The 18,836-nt window shown below is 41.5% G+C and overlaps 1 protein-coding gene across 1 annotated transcript in view; it reads left to right on the forward strand.

Moving 5' to 3' along the window:
• Nucleotides 1–6,289: 6,289 nt before the first annotated feature.
• Nucleotides 6,290–18,836, forward strand: part of GPAM (glycerol-3-phosphate acyltransferase, mitochondrial) — a gene marked incomplete at its 3' end in the record, with an annotated part of 28,555 nt that continues 16,008 nt past the window's right edge. The window contains exons 1-7 of the mRNA XM_082308957.1: nt 6,290–6,394; nt 9,022–9,144; nt 11,990–12,063; nt 14,987–15,100; nt 16,343–16,492; nt 17,415–17,511; nt 18,495–18,631. Of these exons, the coding sequence (XP_082165083.1) occupies nt 6,293–6,394; nt 9,022–9,144; nt 11,990–12,063; nt 14,987–15,100; nt 16,343–16,492; nt 17,415–17,511; nt 18,495–18,631 (797 nt within the window). The 5' untranslated portion in view covers nt 6,290–6,292. The remainder of the gene's footprint in view (nt 6,395–9,021; nt 9,145–11,989; nt 12,064–14,986; nt 15,101–16,342; nt 16,493–17,414; nt 17,512–18,494; nt 18,632–18,836) is intronic.

Genomic DNA, 18,836 nt, shown 5'->3' on the forward strand with positions numbered 1-18,836 from the left:
ACTTATGTGAGTAACAAGTTCAAGGGAAAAGCTAGGAGCGGCTTGGGCTGAAATGCCCTTATCTTTTCAAAATTAGAGTAATAAATATGATATTTGAATGAGAAGAACTTACTTACAGAAACACAATGTGCTATATTACATAGGAGACACTGTACTCTTAATGAATTTTGCATTTGTTCTCAAGATAAGGGAGATGAAATAGAAGAGAAGAAATCATTTGTCTTGAAAGGAGATATAAAATGTACCCAAACCATTTCTACGTACAATCTTATCAGTCTGTTTCATGGCCACTTGCCACTCTCAGATGCTCTTAATACATTGTATACCAAAGGCAATACTGCTGACATGGAGTTCTGCAACTGCCAAATTGCATATTCATTATTGTTGATAGTCATGTGAGGTCGAGTTCGGTCACTGCAAACAAAGAACCTTTGTCTGGATCTTTACGCCCTCCTTGCGCAGTTTTTGGTTTCCTAACTTTTGTAGCTCTCCCAGGGTTGAAAGTTTCTTTTTAAAGAGGATGCTGTGTACTCTTTTATAAACATGTCTCCATTACTAAAAGTGACATCATGGGAATCGCTGGAAGCGAGCTGGGAGCACAGACCCGGGGCAGAGGCGATATAAAAAGAAGCCCCCTCGTCCTTTCTCCCTCCTCCTCCCCACAGCATTGTCTAGCCAACAGGTACTTTGTTGCACTCCATTGGAAGCATCATGAGGAATTTAAACATAGGAAGGACTAATCATCATTTAAAAAAAAAAAAAATGAGTCCTACCCGCTCTTTCTCATTTGCAGGCTGCTATGCACGATGTGGTCAGCAGCTTATTCACACAAAGCCAGGGTTCTGCTGATTTGCCATCATATGCAAATTACCTCCCTGGACTCATTGGCACAGTAAACACCTCGCTTTAAGAAGTTTAAAAAGATGGATTGCACAACTTAGGCATGCTCCCGCTCCTACTGAGATCAGTGGCAAGCCTCCCATTGACTTCAGTGGAAGCAGGATAGAGCCTCTCTTTTCTGGAAGCGAGACCCAGCGGTATTTGAGCTTTTTGGAGCACATGCAGCTCTGAAAGTCTGTTCCTTTAGGGCATTCCAAAATTTTTCCCATTTGCTTGATTCCATGGCAACACAACATCACCACCAAGCTCTCGGTACTGAAATGAGATTTTACTACTAAGCCTGAGGATTTATACAAGTGCATCCTGTAAAAAGATCTTGCTGAGCTGCAATTGCCATTGGACTAATTCTGCATCCTTTTCAGATGAGTGACAAAATTATCTCTGGATTTATTTTATAATAAGCCAAGAATTTTCTAAGGTTAGAAAAACAAGAAAACAGCTTTACAATCATACCAAAAACAACTTTTTTTTTTTTTTGATTACACAGAATCACTATGTTTGAGTAAAACACTATTTACTATTCTTTTCAAAACAGTCTAGAGAATAACCTAAGCAATTTTCTCACAAATTATACTAAAATCAGACTCTAGAGACTGTATAAAATGATGATAAAGCCTCTGAGGCTTTTATTCTGATTTCTGTATTACTTCTATCACGGAAATAACTATTTTGCAACCTGAAAAATATACCAGTGTAAAAGCGTGCAAGGAAAAAACATGCCAAAAGATCCATATTAGATTCTGAATGCACTATAGTTCGTCTTCCATAGAGAGGAGCAAAGCAGACAAGCCTGCTTTACACTCAGTAGCTGAGAGTTTACTCTGAGTTACGTTACAGCACGCTGAAACTGAGTGCACTCTTTGATCCCCTATTTTTATGCATGGAAGGGGGAAAAAAAATCAAAGTGATTCCATGCCTAGAGAAGGTAAAGCTGTGCATAAGCAATATCGATGGTCCTTTATAATGTAAAGTGCCTACTAAGATGTTCCCAAGTAACCATACGAATGCAGTCGAGCAATGAAATTATTAGACAACACTAATAACAATTTTAACTGCCTTACGTTTCATGCATTTTCTTAGACTCTAAATGTAACCATTCATTGCCATCTCTGTTATATTCAGCTTTCATGTAATCCAGTTGTTGAATCCAACAACTCCAATGTGATTTCTGGGATAATTCTGCCACTTCAGTCACAGCTCTGGCTTCCCCCATTGCAGGCAGTCTTACATAGCCAGACCCGTCCTGGAAGCAATGATCAGGATGTGGGCTGCAGCATTATATTGAGACTTTGGCTGCTTCTGTGATCTGCCCTTTATGCAAAGAGAGTTACAAAAATACATGATGTAACACTGGATTTCGGTTTTCTGAGTGGAGTTCAGAGTTTCCCCTTCTGACACTTCCCATGCAACTCCAGGCAATCCTGAGTTGGGATGTGGCCCTGCTGACCAGCTGGGCCACAGGATCAGAGACAAACATCTCCTTCTCTGGCCTCCACAACTCCACCCAGTCAATGAGCTGCTCATTATGCAAGCGAAGCTGAGATGAGGATGTAAGAACTGAGATCACACAGATCTGCCAGTAGCACTGTGACTCTGTCGGTGAAACCCTTCTGTATTTTCTTTCCATATAGATGGCCTCCAGGGCCAGGCTCTGATTAGCGAAGCAGTTACAAATTCACTTAGCTGCAGTAGACCCAGATGAAGGCAGAATCTGCCCCCTCTTTCCCAGCTGACCTTCAGTAAATCAATTCAAGAAAAAATTGATATTAAGTCAAAAGCTTTGTTATAAAGCTGGACAGTTACGGGCTTGTATTTCAGAAGCGGCCAGAGATTCTGGCTATGTTGCTTTTCAAGACTAAAACTTGAAAGTGGGTGTTTGGCACTCTTTCAACCAACTCTCCTTCATGAGAACGGACACACAGAACCGCTAATCAAATCTGAAATTCTTGGCCCAGATGATGAGAAAACTGGGAGAAAACTTTAGTAAGTGAATTTGTTGTAAGAAATACAATTAGACATTGTCCTTTCTCTATACAAAACACAATGCCCTAGAAAACGGTACTTTGCTATGCACCGTGCACAAGCGCTGCACTGCCCGTTACGCAGAAATACCAACTTCTGTACGAGTTGTACGTTTCACTAGATCACATCTTATTGTATTTTTGTGATTTGACAAGTAGATGTCTTATATTCCAAAGTCCACCTTGCAACAAAATAGAGTATCTTTTCTTGCTAAATGGAGGAAAATTCAGATCTAAAATCTCTTCCAACCCATAAACTGCAGAACGCTCTTCGTAAACTATCAGCTCTAATACCCCTGCGACATTCCCCGGGAGGCCCTCAGTTGTGGGAAGCAGGGCAACTCACACATGCATGTAGCAGTTCGGGTTTTGCTTATCAAATCTCATGCATTTTCTTTTATGGTTGAAAAGCAATTTGTAACTCTTACTTAACAGTTCTCCTTTGTAATAAATTAAAAACGACATCTAGAAGTGAGACCTCTAGCAGGAGGATACCTCCTTGGGTTACTTCAATTTGTAAGCAGAATATTTACATTAGCATAAAATGATGTCTTGTCACTTTATTCCTGTGTTGCACTGTTTTGAATAACTGTGAAGACTTGGACATTCGAAGAAGGAACGTAGGTGCTAGCCTTTCCGTAGGTCTGTGACTCAAGCCACAGAACGACTACCTTTAAATAGCCCAAGACTGCCAAAGCCAAAAAATACCCTCAGCCCATGTTTGTTTATATGCAGCAATCTCAATCAACATTTACTTTTGCCCTCAGTAAAAGGCAAACTGGCACTGCCGCAAGGCCAGGTAGGCAGATCGATACCCGTCCCGGATTTTCTGCAATTCTTCATTTCTACAGCAGCTCGGTTGCAGCTCCGTTGCTGCAAACTCATATAAACACGATTTTACATAACTTTTCCAGTGTTTTTCTTTTCAGCAGCTCTGATGTGAGAGCAGAATAACTGTTAGTCACGTCTGTCGCCAGGAGGAGAGGGCGGGGGAGGCGGCCCGCTGGTGGGCACGGCTCTTTAACGATGCCCCTGCTTCTGCGGTGGCTGCAGAGGCCGACAGCCGGCACCGAGGGGCAGAGGCCGCGCTGGGCTGCGGTGCAACGCCGGTGCCGGCCCGGGGTCGGGCACCACAGCGGGTGCGCGGGGGTGCAGAGGCGCCGCCGAGGAGCGGGCGGGCAGCGGCGGGGCCGCGGGCCTGCAGCCGGCGGGCCGGGGCGCGGGGCAGGCGGCCGCGGGGCTGGGCGGCAGGCGGCGGGCCCGCACCATGGCGACGGGCGCTCAGGAAGTCGCGTCAGGCCCGGCGCCGCCGCGCGGCCCGGCGGGCGGACGGGCAGGGGGGCAGCGGCCGCTGCGGAGCCGGCGGGGCGGGTAGGGGCCGGCGGGGCGGACGGAAGCGGAGCGGGACCGGGCGCGGGGGTGCTGCCGCCGCCCCCGGCGGCGGGGCGGGGCGGGGCAGGGCAGGGCAGGCCGAGGGGCCGCCGCGTGGCGGGCGGGGGCGGGCCGGCGCCAGCAGCCGGCGGCGGAGCGCGGAGCCGGGGCGGGTGGGCTGCGCGGCGCGGCGCGGCGGAGGAGCGGCCGGGCCGGCTGCGGAGGGTGCGTGTCACGGAGCCCGCTGAGGGGGGAGCGGTGGTGCTGCCGGTCCCCGCGGCTGCCGCGGAGCCGAGCGGGGAGCAGGGGGGCGCGGGGAGCCTGGGGGCTCCGGAGGCGCTGGGCCCTGCCGGCGGCCGGTGCCCGCCCGTCCCTGCCGGGGGCACCGGGGAGCGGCCCCTCCTCAGCGGCGCCGGCGTTGCCCGGGGACGCTCCGCACCCGATACCCGCGCTCAGGCGCCGTGGTTTTATTTATAGCCGGTCTTGCGAGGCGGCGGGAGGCGGGAGCCCGCTGCCAGCCGGGAGGATGGCGTGCGCCGGCGGGGCAGCAGCCTGAGCGCCGCGGCGCGGAGCGGGCGCTCGGCAGGGCAGGTTTCGCTAGGGGTACGTATAAAGTTGCTGTTGCTCAAACAGGCTTTTCGTTACGTATTTTTTTAAAGTTCATCCTTTCTCTGTGCCGGTGCAGCCAAGGTCACCTTGAGCACAATTGGAGGACGCGTTTTGCTTTCACCCTTGAGATGTTCGTGAGCCTTTTCTTTTTATTTATTGGGTGGTTTAGATACTAATTTGGCTGACCGCTAATAAAAAAAAAAAAGGTAAATTGGGCGTAAGAGCCAGCAAAGAAAAAAGGGTAACTTATGTACTTGGGCTGTGTAACGATAAGTATGTGCGTGGATATACTAGCTCAGACTCCAGTTCGGATTGAGAGCTCTGTACGGGGAGGTCTTGCAGGAGAGGTCTGTGTCTGCTTGGGGAGGACGGTAAGAAAGACACAATGTTGGGCTAAAGTTTTCGGCCTTGCTCTGGCAGATGTTAGCATACAGGGTGGGAACAGTCTCGTTCCTGATGGCTCGCAGCTTGGCTGTAGTGAGTTTCTTTGTGGTGAAAGAGGCAGTATCGCCACTTCACAGTTTTGTTATAGGAAAATGCCGGGATTCCTATTCTGATGGCTGTCCATAACAACGCGGTTTGATTTGTAGTCTTCTGCAGATATGCAGTACAACACTAAGTTGTTTTGCTATGTTTGGCCTGCTTTTTTATTATTTTTTATTATTTTTTTTATTTACTGTGCTTATTATATGAACTGTATAACTTCCATTTTAAAATAACAATGCAAGTTTAGACTTCTTTACTGCTTTTTAATCCCGCAAGCCCCTAATGTCACGTATGTCAGCAGCACGTTCAGATTTCGGGGTGCACTTTTGTGTAGAGCACTCCTTCCTCCGAGGAATTTGCAAACTGGTTTGACTACAGCTAGATCAGACACATAAAATATACTGTGAGATAGGATTGGGAGAGAAAATTAATGAGATTTTTTTGTAGATAATAGGTGTCCTTGAGAAGCAAATGATGAAAGAGTGAGGTCATGGAGTGCAAGAGAATAGTAAACTTTTGAAAGTGGCTGAAATGTGCATCCTTGTGGCTGAACGGTTTAAAACATGCAGTGAAGAACAGTGGAAAAGCATAAAGGGACTATACTGATCTGTAATGGGAAGAAGAGCAGGGAGAGAAAAACATACAGGTGTGCTGTGTTTATGGAAATTGAATATGCTAGGTTTTTTATCATATTAAAAACATGGGGATTTTTGACTGCAATGAAACTTGTTCAGAACCTAACTTTTACTGAAGAGTGCAAAAATACCAGTTTGCTAATTTATTACTGGATACCCATCACTGAAATTATGCGGTGTATATGTGTTTCTGTGTATGTGTGTGTGTATATATATGTGTGTGTATGTTATTATTTTGCAGCTTCTGATCTTCAGTTCAACTCCTGTGTCATGGATGAAACTACTTTGTCCCTTGGAACAATAGATGTTTCCTATTTGTCCACCTCAGCAGAGTGCAGTATCAGTAGATGTAAGCATGCCAGTGAAGAATGGGTAAGTAAAAATGGTGAATATTACTGGCCATGTTTATCTTAATTTTTCTTCAAGTTGAAGGTGGACTTTTTTTTTTTATTATTACAAAGACTGAAGATCACCTCTCTCATACAAGATCACCTCTCTCATGCAAGATCACCTCTCTCATGCATGATACAGTTTGGTTTTAATTTAACTTGAAATGTGAGTAGGAACCAACAGTTCAATGCTGTGCCAAAGACTAATGCTGCTAGAGAAGAAAAACCCTATCAAACCTATTGATAGTCTTACAGTCTTCTGGTGTGATGTTACTAATAATTTGGTATAGCAGTAAATGTGTAGAATCCCATTCTGGAGTAGACTGAGGTCAAACGGAAAGTCAAATAGAAAGCTCCTTGCTGTTCTAAAGGATGTAGTTTGAAATGCACAAGTGAAAAGGAGTGTGAAACTAAAGATGCATCGTCCTGTAGCCGTTGTAGCTGGAGCTTTTCATGCAATACAGGAGGCAGAGAAAATTTGGTGGATATAAATAAGGAGCCTATTAAAAGTCTGTGTCCTCTGTTGAGTGAGTCTTGGGATTTGGAGGAGACAAAGAGGGCAGTGAGCAGAGAGGGCTGGGTAGAGCAAAAAGAGTCACACAGGGACTGGGCTGGTACTGGTTGGTTTAGAAGCATGGGTCAGGAAGAATTAGAAACTGCTGTGGAGAGGAGGAGTTTGAACTTGATACAGAAGAAGAGTTGGAGACATGGTCAGAGTTGAAGGAAAGGACAGATGTCCTGGCAGCTGGCTTTTCTATATAGCTAGATATAAATTACATCAGACAGCAGGCTGCGGTAACCAAGGGATCTGTGAGAGAGTGGGATAAAGGCAGGTAAGACAAAAGAGATAGGAAGGAGGTTTTGTAAGAAAGTGGTGAGTTCAGTCAGGGCTTGGAGGCAAGCAGAAGGAAGACTAGCAGCAGGACCAGGGATGTGATCGTCCCCATGTTCTCAGCACTGGTGAGGCCACACCTCGAGTACTGTGTTCAGTTTTGGGCCCCTCACTACAGGAAGGACACTGAGGTGCTGGAGCGTGACCAGAGAAGGGCAATGAAGCTGGTGAAGGGTCTGGAGCACAAGTCTTATGAGGAGTGGCTGAGGGAGCTGGGGTTGTTTAGCCTGGAGAAGAGGAGGCTGAGGGGAGACCTTATTGCTCTCTACAACTACCTGAAAGGAGGCTGTAGTGAGGTGGGGGTCGGTCTCTCCTCCCAAGTAACAAGTGATAGGACAAGAGGAAATGGCCTCAAGCTGCACCAGGGGAGGTTTAGGTTGGATATTAGGAAACATTTCTTCACTGAAAGGGTGGTCAAGCATTGGAACAGGCTGCCCAGGGAAGTGGTTGAGTCCCCATCCCTGGAGGTATTTAAGAGACAGGTAGACGTGGTGCTTGAGAACATGGTTTAGTGGTGGACTTGGCAGTGCTAGGTTAATGGTTGGACTTGATGATCTTAAAGGTCTTTTCCAACCTAAACGTTTCTATGATTCTAAGACAGTACTGTTACAAAGTTGGTTAATTTTGGAGTTAGCATTATGGAAGGTGATAGAGAAGGGATTGGGCCACGCTTAGCATCTTGATGTTTATTTATTTCAGATGGAAGACTTAGCCATGGAATAATTGCCAATTCATACTGCTTGCCAAATGTGATATATGCACATTTTAGTTTTTAGGCATCTTCAGAGTTGCTTTTGACTTTCTGGTTGTTTCTCACTGGGCTGACTTTCTAGCTGAGTACATGATGAATTGTGTTTTCCAACCCTTATGGTGGTTTAAGGTATTGGATCTACCCTGCTTCTCTGCCATTTAAATGTGCCATTTTAAACAATGTTTTAGTTTTGTTTTGGTTTGTTTCTGTAACTTCCCTTTTATTAAAAACTTGGAATATATGATTCAGAAAATGGCAATCCAGTGCTTATTCTCAGGCAAGCAATAATTCAGTAGACTTTAATGGGAACAATCAATGTCTTTGTAAAAATTGTAGTTAAGTATATTTTCATTATGTCCCAACATAGAGAATGTGTTCTGTGAATGCAGTTACTTTGGATTTTTTGGTTCTGTAATCTTCAGAAAGACAGGGTAGCATCGGAGAAGGCACAGTGGTTCCTTTTTTGTATCACTTTGTGTGAAACTGCTGAAAAAGAGCCTGCAGAGTCCACAGAGTTAATATCTTGCACGCATTCAGTGTTCTTGCAATTTTACAGGGTGGTGTCCAGTTAAAGCTTAAAATATATTGCTCGTATTGTGAGCACCCTTACCTTATTGAGAGTGTAATTTACTGTTAATTTCTTCCAATTTTCTCGGCTATCAGTTTCCTTGCTGTTTCCTATTAGAGTTATTATTTATTTTAAAATTTTGTGTGTCAGCAAGTGCTGCAGTACTTAAGACACATAAGTACAACACTGTGATTTTGCTTTTATTTCTTTAAATCACATCATCTGGAGATAATGTAATTTATTTTAGAAAAATCTTAGAAAAATTTGTGTTAGTTTTATGTAATTTTGGGGGAGTATTTTTTTTTTTTGGTGTCTGGCAACTCTTCTTACTCAAAGTTTTCACATACCCAGTAAAACATACATTTCTGGATATTTACACAGTGGTCTTTTGTTCTGCAGGGAGAGTGTAACTCTAGGCCCACTCTCTTCCGATCTGCCACTTTAAAATGGAAAGAGACTCTGTTGAGCAGAAAAAGACCGTTTGTGGGACGATGTTGCTACGTATGCACCCCCCAGAGCCGGGTAAGAAGATTATGGACTGGATTATGTTTGACAATAACGCATAGTTGCAGCGTAATGAAGTTTCAGTAGTTTTCTTACTATCAGAATTAAGGTCACAATGTTCTTACTTCATAAAGGAATATAGTTTTTCACCTTTGTTTGTGGTTATATTTTCTTTGTCGTGGAATTAATGGATGAGACAGACCTATTGTGATGTTTTGTCTCCCGCTTTTCAGTACAGACTTATTCCGTGCACAAAACTCTCCAGCTCTTCAGAATTAGCACTAGGAAATTATATGGAAAAAAACCCTGCCCTGCTAGATGAAAAATGGGAATTTGGTGCATATGAAAGTGTTAAGGCTTACTTTTAGGACACTTAATTCTCTATCCACAGAATAAATACAGTTTTGAAAGTAAGCAATATGCTTTCCTTCAAACTTGAAGAGATCAATCCTGTGCTTGAGAAGACAGGTTGGTTTTCCACACCTGGCTGATTCCTGGCTTCTCAGCCCAGCCTAAAAACAAGGAGTGCCAGTTAGGATAGTGGGGATATTTGTCTGCTGGGAACAGTGTCAAGATGGTGGCTCTAGAGGGTTTACGCAAGCTGATTTAAAATGTTAACTTTATTGAACTGCATTGGGCAGGCTTTCCATAAGGTGGAGATGCAAAATGCTGATAAACAGCATAATATAGTTTGCAACCAGTTCATCATGTAATTTGACTATGTGTGCACAATGGGCTTTAAATTGCACTCAGTTACACCTGCACTGAGCTCCATGATTGGCTAGAGTGAAAATTTACTCGTTTCTTTGACCAAGGAAAAGTTGTTATTTCACTCTATTCCTGTGCCAGAATAGAAAACTGTAGCAATGACATACAAACATGGGGTAGAAATCCAGATGTGCTGTGAAGGCTACGTATGATACGGGCAACAAGACAAGCAATTAGATAAGTGTCCGTTAGAAGTAATCTCAGTTTAAGTGTTTTGACTTGTAAAAAGGTGTGTAGGAATCTACAGCTTAGGCTTTTATACATTTAATAATTAGTCTGTTAGTAATTAGGCTGTTCCTCTCAAGTTGGGAATTACGTTTTAGGAAGAAAAATCTTGTTCTGTATTTTGTCCATTTAAGAAGGAACGAATTACCTGTCCTGAGATCCCACTTAGGAAAGGGGTATGACCTGATTAAGCCCCTTATTGCCTTCTGCCACAAGGAGAAAATACCATCCTTGCAGCAGATGATAACAAACCAGATTCTCTCATTAGACTCTAGATATTTCACCCTTTTTGAGCTGCCTGTTTTGTTAATTCTTTGAAGGAAAAGAGATGGGTGAGTGAGACAGAATTCCTTAAGTGTGTTGGCCTAACTAACACCTTGCCAGTGTGGGGAGTGGGAAGTCTTGCTTCTCCCTCTTCTGTTCCTTCCTGCTCTCCTGGGGGCCGATCAAGTTCACTAACCAAGCAGAAAACTGCCTGCTTTATTTATTCGTTTAGTCTGGCTGTCTTAGTCTTCTACCTTGCCTGAATGAAATTGGCTCGTTAAGGAGTGTGATGAATGCTAGAGGTGGTGTAAGTTAGGAGGTGGGGGATAGTCCTTAGTGGGAAAGGGTAGAATGCGGTGGTGGGAGCTGGGCTTTTCTCTCTCGCGGCAGCAGGGAGGTGCTGTATCAGCTCGCTTGGTCTCGCAGAACCACATCTTGACATAGGATTGGGGAAAAGTTAAATAAGGAAAAGGTAACATGTGGCATTACAGCTGGAGGATGAATTTCACAAAGCAAGGTTATTACCTAACAGTTAGAGCACTGGAGTGGACTTGGGTGTTCAGTGGTACTTAACTTTGTTGCTGATTTTTTGGGAGACCAAGAACAAGTCATTTCACTTCTCTTTGCCAGAACGTTTCATCTAAGATCATTTAGATCTGCAAAAAATTACCAGTGAATAGTCAAAGAAATTAGTATTACCTTGAAGTTTCCTCTTAAGAACCTAGAGCAACAACTTGTTGATTGTATGTACTATGCAGTTACGCTTTAACGTGGAGTGAAAGACTGTGTAGTCCCACTGTAGCATGTAATTTCTACCTGATTTGCAAATGACATGGGACACTCGCATATTTTAATTTGTGGCAAATGGTGTGTCCTAAACAAAATACAAACAAATGAGACTCTTATCTGACTCCCATTGCAAAATTGGTAGTGAGGCTGTTCTGCAGCTATGGTGTTGCTGGTAACCATCTTTCTCCTTCACTGCCCTGTTTTTGCCTTTCTTGACATGCACAGTACCAGTGGTTTTACCTGTAATTCACTCCTGACATGGTACCAGTTTTATAATTAAACATTATTTGTGCAGAAAGAAACCAGCCTTTTGGTCAAGGTACTTACTAGGATTATGGAAGATAAAAGTTTAGGTCTTCCTGCCAGGGAATATTTCTTTATCGAAAGCGGAACTGCTCCCAAACTCATCCCAATAATAAAGTGGCTTAATAAAGTTCTGTCTCAAAGATGAGTTCTGTATTGTGACATGTCCTGGTTTATATTACATCGTAATATGATAAAATATTCTGGCTTGAAGAATGCAACCATTTCTGTATGCAGTGAAGCCTAGAGAATACTTTGAAAATATTGGAGTTGGGAATAGTGACTTTCTGAATTTCATTTTCATTTCAGAACAGTTTGTGTGTACTTCATAAGCAAGTTCAGCACTTCTCTGCTTTGGCCTTTGTTTTATAATAGAGGTGAAAACCATTGCATTATCTTAAATGCTGTGATGAATGTAAAGACACAACTATTCTTATGTAGCAAAACAGTCCACCAATCTCTTCTTCTTTTTTTTTTTTTTTTTTTTTTTTCTTCTTCTCCCTTGTTTTTACAGGATAACTTCTTCAATGCTAGTATTCCTTCTTTGGGTCTACGTAATGTCATATATATCAATGAAACACATACTAGGTAATGTAGCAAATTTTTTTTTTTTGCTTTTAAAATGCAGTATGTTCTGATCTTATGGCAGGGAAATTTCTAGGATAGTTCAGTCTGAGTGAATATTGATGTCCTAAAATGCAGGAATTGATGCTGACTTCAGGAAGGTAATGTACTTGTTAAATCTGGCTGTGTGTACCTGGGTGCTGGGCAAAGTCCTTTAGGGTTATAGGCAAGGAATGTAAGGGTCAAACCTGTTTCACAAAAAACACAGCATGTTTAAATCCTTTCTCCTATAGTGCAAATGGCAGCATCCATAGCATAATGATGAGACGAGCTGTTTTATTCTCATGCTTAAGAATGACTTCAGGCTGCATTTTAATTTACTGAGTAGATCTGGCTCACAATTTAGGCATTGACTATTATCAGTAATGACAATTAAATCTGAACATGTCTTGCTAGACTGTCTCTCCTCTGCCTCAGTGGCAGAGTGCAGCTCCTGAAGGATGGTGTATATGACCTAAAAATGATGATGTATCTTTGTGTTATTGGAAATATATCTTGTGTTCTCGGATGAAGACACTGGAAGTACACAAAAATCTTTATTCTGTTCTTTGGAAAGTTAATAATGCTTCCTAAGGTTTTTACAGTAGTCATTAGCATAAGCAGATCCTGCCGTGTTTGTTGTAGAGTCAGAGCAAACAAAGAGAGGCCAGCAGCCTGAAAGAAATGAGCCAAAGTGTCTGAGTAGAAGAAAGGCAGCATTGTGCTGTGCTTGAGAGGGAGGAAGCTAATGTTAGAGTCTGTTCTTTCTTCAATTTGAATTAATTATGCTTTTTTAAGAGTCGAGCTTGTAGTTTAGAATACAGAAAAATAACAGAAATAGTTTTTAACTTTTTTTATTTTTAAATTAGTTTCAAAAGTCTAATGCTTGAATGGTTTTGAACGCTCAGAGTTACTTAAATTAGAGATATAAGGGCAACAAAATATGGGTTAATGAATTATTCTGAAATAAAATGCCTTTAGCTCAGAATGTCATTATAGTCTGACAATTGACAGTTTTAATGAAGTTCTGAGGTCCCATGGGGTTACACAGTCACAGTTTCTTGGCCTTAGAAAGCAAGAAGGATTCTCTTTTAACTGCTACCGTACTGTACTTGTATTGAGACATTACCATGGCCTTTTTCTGAGGTGTGAATATGTTAGTTTTATAATATATCTTGACTGCATCTATTCTGTGTGGTTTTTGTCTTCTGTCATTGCTACACAGTTAGAAAACAGATTTTTTTTCTAATTATACTATGCCCTATCTAAGGTGTAAAATGAATGTAGAAGCCTTTATCCCTGACAGATCCCTGCAATAGCTGCATGCTGTTGTGATGATATGTTCATAGTTACCAAAACTGTTGTCAGAAAGAAGCGTATCCTTAACTTTGCTTTTTAGAAAGATCAATAAGGCTCTCAAACTCTGATGGGAAGGGGAAAATGGAAAAGCAATTAGAACAGAGTCACCAGTCTACTTCCCTGACAGCATGAATAGCAAAATTCTTTGCCCTTTGAGATGGTCTGAATATTTGTATAACCATTATGTGTCAGACTGCGCCAATGGCTTGTCCATGTGCACTCATCTTAATTATAGTGCAAGTGGCCTGTGCGCTCAGGTGGTTTGGCCTTTTACAGTGTAAAAGTCCCTTCTCATCTTTCCTAGCTGGTTTTAACACATGTATAAATTTACTGAAATGTGGTAGGAAGGTTTAACAGCCAAGATCAGTAACTCAGGTGGTAACAGGGAGTGAGTCCTTGGCGGTACTCCCGCATGGAAACCAGCATGAGTATTGCCACCCCCAGTTCCATTTGGGACACTCGCTGGAGCATCAGTGATGCATTGCATTATCCTCAGGACAGGGTTTTTGAATAATACCAAGTGCTCCAGTCTTAGGAATGGCCAGAGTTTAATTTCTTCTTCCAACTGTTAGTTCTGCCCCATCACATCCACTCTGCTGTTAGGGGATCCCAGCTCTGGTTTGTGGAGTGACCCACATGAGTCATAGTTTGTCCAGTCCTGAGCTGGTGTGTGAGGTAGGGAACTGTGAGCAAAGAAAACAATAATGAATAGTCACTGCTGGAGACTGGATTTTATCCCTTCCCGTGTCATAGGCATCTTCTGTGATGTTAGGAAAACTGTTCAAAATAACGTGCTTGTAGGATCCAGAGAGTAGCAGACAGGGTTAATTTAAAAGGCAGAGACTGACCACATAAGCTAAGTTGCCTTACGTAAATGCTTGAATGGTAGAGAGATTTACTGATTATTTAGTGGTTCTACTTCTGTTAAAACTTTGCAAGGAGAAGGTCCATAGGAGGCACGTAGGACTGGGTGTTTAAAAACACTGGAAAGGAAGAAAAGGTTACCAAAAAAGTGTTTTTAATGTCAGTGGGTAACGCGGACATATTTTCAAAAGTGCCTGTGGGAGTTTACCCTGTGCATACAATGTGAGCAGCCTTCTCAAGAGGGCTCAGTGTTTCTTGAAGAAGTTGACAAACCTCTTAGCTGGGCATTTACATTCCTCGGTGGAAAGTCACTGAATTGGAAATGGGCACTACATCTTGTTTTGTCCTTGCTGAGCTGGGGAGGCAGTTCCAGCAGACAGACAAAATGTATATGCTGGTTCATAGCTACTTTCCTGTGATACTATGTATGTTTTAAGGCCAGTATCACACTGAATTGCAGTAATGCAGACTTCAGTTGTCTCAGATATTTTGTGCTACACATCAGTTATTTCATCTGTACCGTTAACAGATTGATAATTTACTAGAAGATACAGAAGCTTTTAGGCAGCCCTTCATAAAACTTTCTTTTGCTTCTTACTTGTATTTTTAGGTATTTTTAGAATTAATTTTTTTGGCAGTGAAATATTTTGAGGGTAACACTCAAATACCCTTGATATTTTTGTAGGTACAGAGGGTGGCTTGCAAGACGCCTTTGTTATGTCCTTTTTGTGCAAGAGAGGGATGTTCATAAGGGTATGTTTGCCAAGAATCTGACAGAGAATGTGCTGAATAACAGCAGGTAAGACAATGCAAAATAAAGTATTTTTTGCGTGACTGATACGCTATAATACAATTCAAGAATTTGGAAATGTCTGATTTTCAAAACCTGCCTATTTAAAATATTAGAAGATACAGTATCTTCAGCACAGCCCTTCAGGACTGTAGCTTGCAATTTCTGTTTGAATAATAAAAGAGGGGAGATTAAGAATTATAAATCTCCAAATGAATGATGCATAGTGGGTGCACAGCAGACAGTACACAGAAAAATAAAATTGCTACATGGGAACTCTTCAAACGTTTGTTTATCTAATTCATGTAAATCATTACCACTGAAGTCATACTGCAGTCATCAGAAATTGTCAGTGTTTCAGAACTAATAGGAAAGCAGCATTTCAGAGTACCCTGAGTGTACACCAAGAGCATGAGGCAAAACTGGAAAAAGGCTATCGAATAAAATACCCACCCTTTATTTTGTGGAGCTTGTTTTCTGTTTCATATACAGCATTTTAAATGGCACATGTTGCCCCTGATTAGCTATTAAGGTGTCAGTTTTCCCTGGGCACAAAGAAATTCAACCGCGTGCCCACTCCTTCAGTCTACTTCTGTCAGAGGCCACACATTGCCTATATTAACATTCCTAAGTCTCCTGAATTTTTAATGTTTGAGTCCCATCTGGAGATGATAGTGTTGCTTTTGAAAAGTAAGGCAGACCGTGTTTTGCCACAATTACGGTGTGTTAAACCACTTAATCTCTCTTAGTTATGTTTCAAATGGGGAAAATAGCCCTTATAAAATTTAGCTACACTTTGTAAAACTGGGAATTCAAGGGGGAAGATATTGCAGAAGTGCAAAATAGCAACTGCATAAATCTGTGTGATGAGGTAAGTGACATTGCTATGGCAGGAAAAAGAAAATATTAACAAAGAGGAGATTTCAGTTGTTCTTTCTGCATTTCTAACCTTATTAAACATTTCCGAAAATTGGCAATCACTTAATATCAGTACCTGTGAACTGCGTACATACAGTTTTAGGTGGTCAACTTCGAGCATGTTCATCCATCATCCACCTATTTCATCAGAGCTTAGAAAACTACTGAATTAAATTTAATGCATTTGGTGTGCACAATACTTCAGTGTGCATGTTCTTTCATGCCTGCAAGTTACTTCTGTAGTAATATATAGCTCATTCCCAGCAGTTGTTGTCTGTGTCTTGAACTCTTCTGTTGTTGGACTGTCTCATAAGTTTTGCTTTTTAATGCTAGAGTCCAGAAGGCCATTGTAGATGAAGCTTCTGAACCAAGTGCTCCAGGTAGTTTTGCTCAGACGGATCCTAAAGCTATCAACAAAGTGAAGAAAAAAGCTAGGAAAATTCTCCAGGAAATGGTAGCAAATGTGTCACCTGCTTTGATCAGGTAAGAAAAATGGCTCATCAGTATTGTCAATAGGTAGAAGGATGGCCAAGCTCTCTTTGTATTATACCAGCAGAGCTTGTAGCACATTATTCATAAATAATGAACAATTATTCTAAAAAATAATACATTATTAATAAAAATCCCTTTTCTAATGTTAAGTATTGAAATGGTAGTTATTCTTAATTTTCAGATGCAACAGAAACCCTCTACCTTTTCAAGGGACAAATCTTATGATAAGATTAAACACAGACCTTTTTTTCTATTTTCTGCTGAAACTAGGCTTGGTGCTAATGCTTAGGCCAATATTAGTATCCTTTGTTGTTTCAGGCTGATACGGGCAAGAGCAGCTAGCTGCAGCATCTTAGACTGTGAAACATCTTTTTTCCAGTAGCCCATTGAGTATCATAACCTGTAGTTATAAATATCTCGGAGAGAATCTTATCTTACATAAAATCTTCTACTGTGGTGTCTACCTTGACTACTAAGGATGAATTTGTCTCTGTCACGTTCCTAGACTTTTGTGATGCAAACCCTGTATTTTTTTGTAACTGTATTAAATTCTCTCACAAGACCAGATACATGCTGTCACCTAACGTGTCACCTAACTAGCTTAGTTATTAAAACTGGTTATTGGACCTCCATTAACTTGCCCGATATGTAAAGTGGTCTCTGCCCTTTGAACAGCCTCCAATGAGGTTGACAATAACAAGTTTTGTGTCATAATTGCAGGAGACTGAAATGTGGTTACTAACCATGGCTTAGCTGACAGGCAAAAACTTGTTAAGCAATTGGATTTTATAGTAATTTTGTTTGAATATGATGTAATCAGATTTTATGGCTTTACATTTAGTCATATAGAAGCAATATAAAACGGAGGCAGCAATGAATGAAACTTTCTGAGTTGTGTTTGTTCTTCCTTCAGGTTGACTGGCTGGGTGTTACTGAAGTTGTTTAACAGCTTTTTCTGGAATATTCAGATCCACAGAGGTCAAATAGAAATGGTCAAAGCGGCAACAGAGGTAAGGGAGGGTGGGGAAGAATCTGGTAAGGCAGATTTCTGATGTAGTTTCTATTAATGTTTACAGCACTTTTTCTTTTTAGGGGAGTCCTGCTAAGTCTGTATGATATCAGGTTGTAGATAGATGTGTCTCATATCTGTGAAATAGTGTTTTTAATTAAATATAATGGTCTTTGAGTTGTGTAACCTAAAATACTATGTGAACTCTGGTTTTACCTTTGTTTCAGGATCAAATTTTAACTGTCGGGCTGAATGATTATCTTGGATAACCTGCATCCAGCAGTATTTCTTTTTTTGTGCTGAGGCAGCCAGTAATAAATTAGTAGGTCTATTTAGGATTTTTCACTCTTACCTTATTTGGAATAAAAATCTTTTAAGAAATAAAATTTTCCTATTTCTTACTAGCAATCTGTTCCCAGTCCTTCGATAGTTATTGAAATTTGTCAAAATAACTCTTAAATTCTACTATTTTCTTTACACTCAAAGGAATTGGTTCTTTTTGCAGAGTTTGCCTTAGAAAGATGGATTAGATAAATAAACAAAAAAAAGGTTCCTAATATTTTGTGTTATCTTTTGATTACAGTGTTTGGGAACCCCACTATTCATAGATTCTTGCTGATATCTAACAGAAACAAATAGCCGTACTTGGGTGACACTGGCGATTTGGCCACATCCCTTTAATTGTTTGATTGTTGTCTCAATACTGTGAGTCTGAAGAAACTGGCAATATTAATCATTGTTTCATGCATACAACTAAAAACTACAGTCCGTGAAAATTAAGTAGTACAGTTGACTAAAATGTTCTCGTTGTCACAGCTGAGTGAAAACCAGAAGTAAACAAACTGAATGATGGTAACTGAAAAATACCATCAGTTCCGATAATATGATGCTAGCAATCTCAGTGATGGTTTTTAGAAGAGGAGTAATATTCCACAGTTCTTACCGACTGTCTTCTCTCTTTTTTTCCTTCTTTCTCCATCATAGATGAATTTGCCTCTTATCTTCTTGCCTGTTCACAAATCCCACATTGACTACCTGCTCCTTACATTCATTCTTTTCTGCCATAACATCAAAGCACCCTACATTGCTGCAGGGAACAATCTGAACATCCCCATCTTCAGGTAATAACCTCTTCTTATTTGAAAAAGACTGAGGTCGGGTGATCATTGGGTGACCTATTGCACACTATATCTTATGTCCAGGTTTAAGATAATCTGAGTATTATTGGGCCATCATGTAGAATTTCTTTGGTTCCTATTACATGCTCAAAGAGAGAGCGTAACGAAATCCTTCTGAGAAATTCTGTCATAACCTAAGTAGGGTAAG

This window comes from Platalea leucorodia, assembly GCF_965183815.1.
Source record: "Platalea leucorodia genome assembly, chromosome: 4".
NCBI lineage: Eukaryota > Metazoa > Chordata > Aves > Pelecaniformes > Threskiornithidae > Platalea > Platalea leucorodia.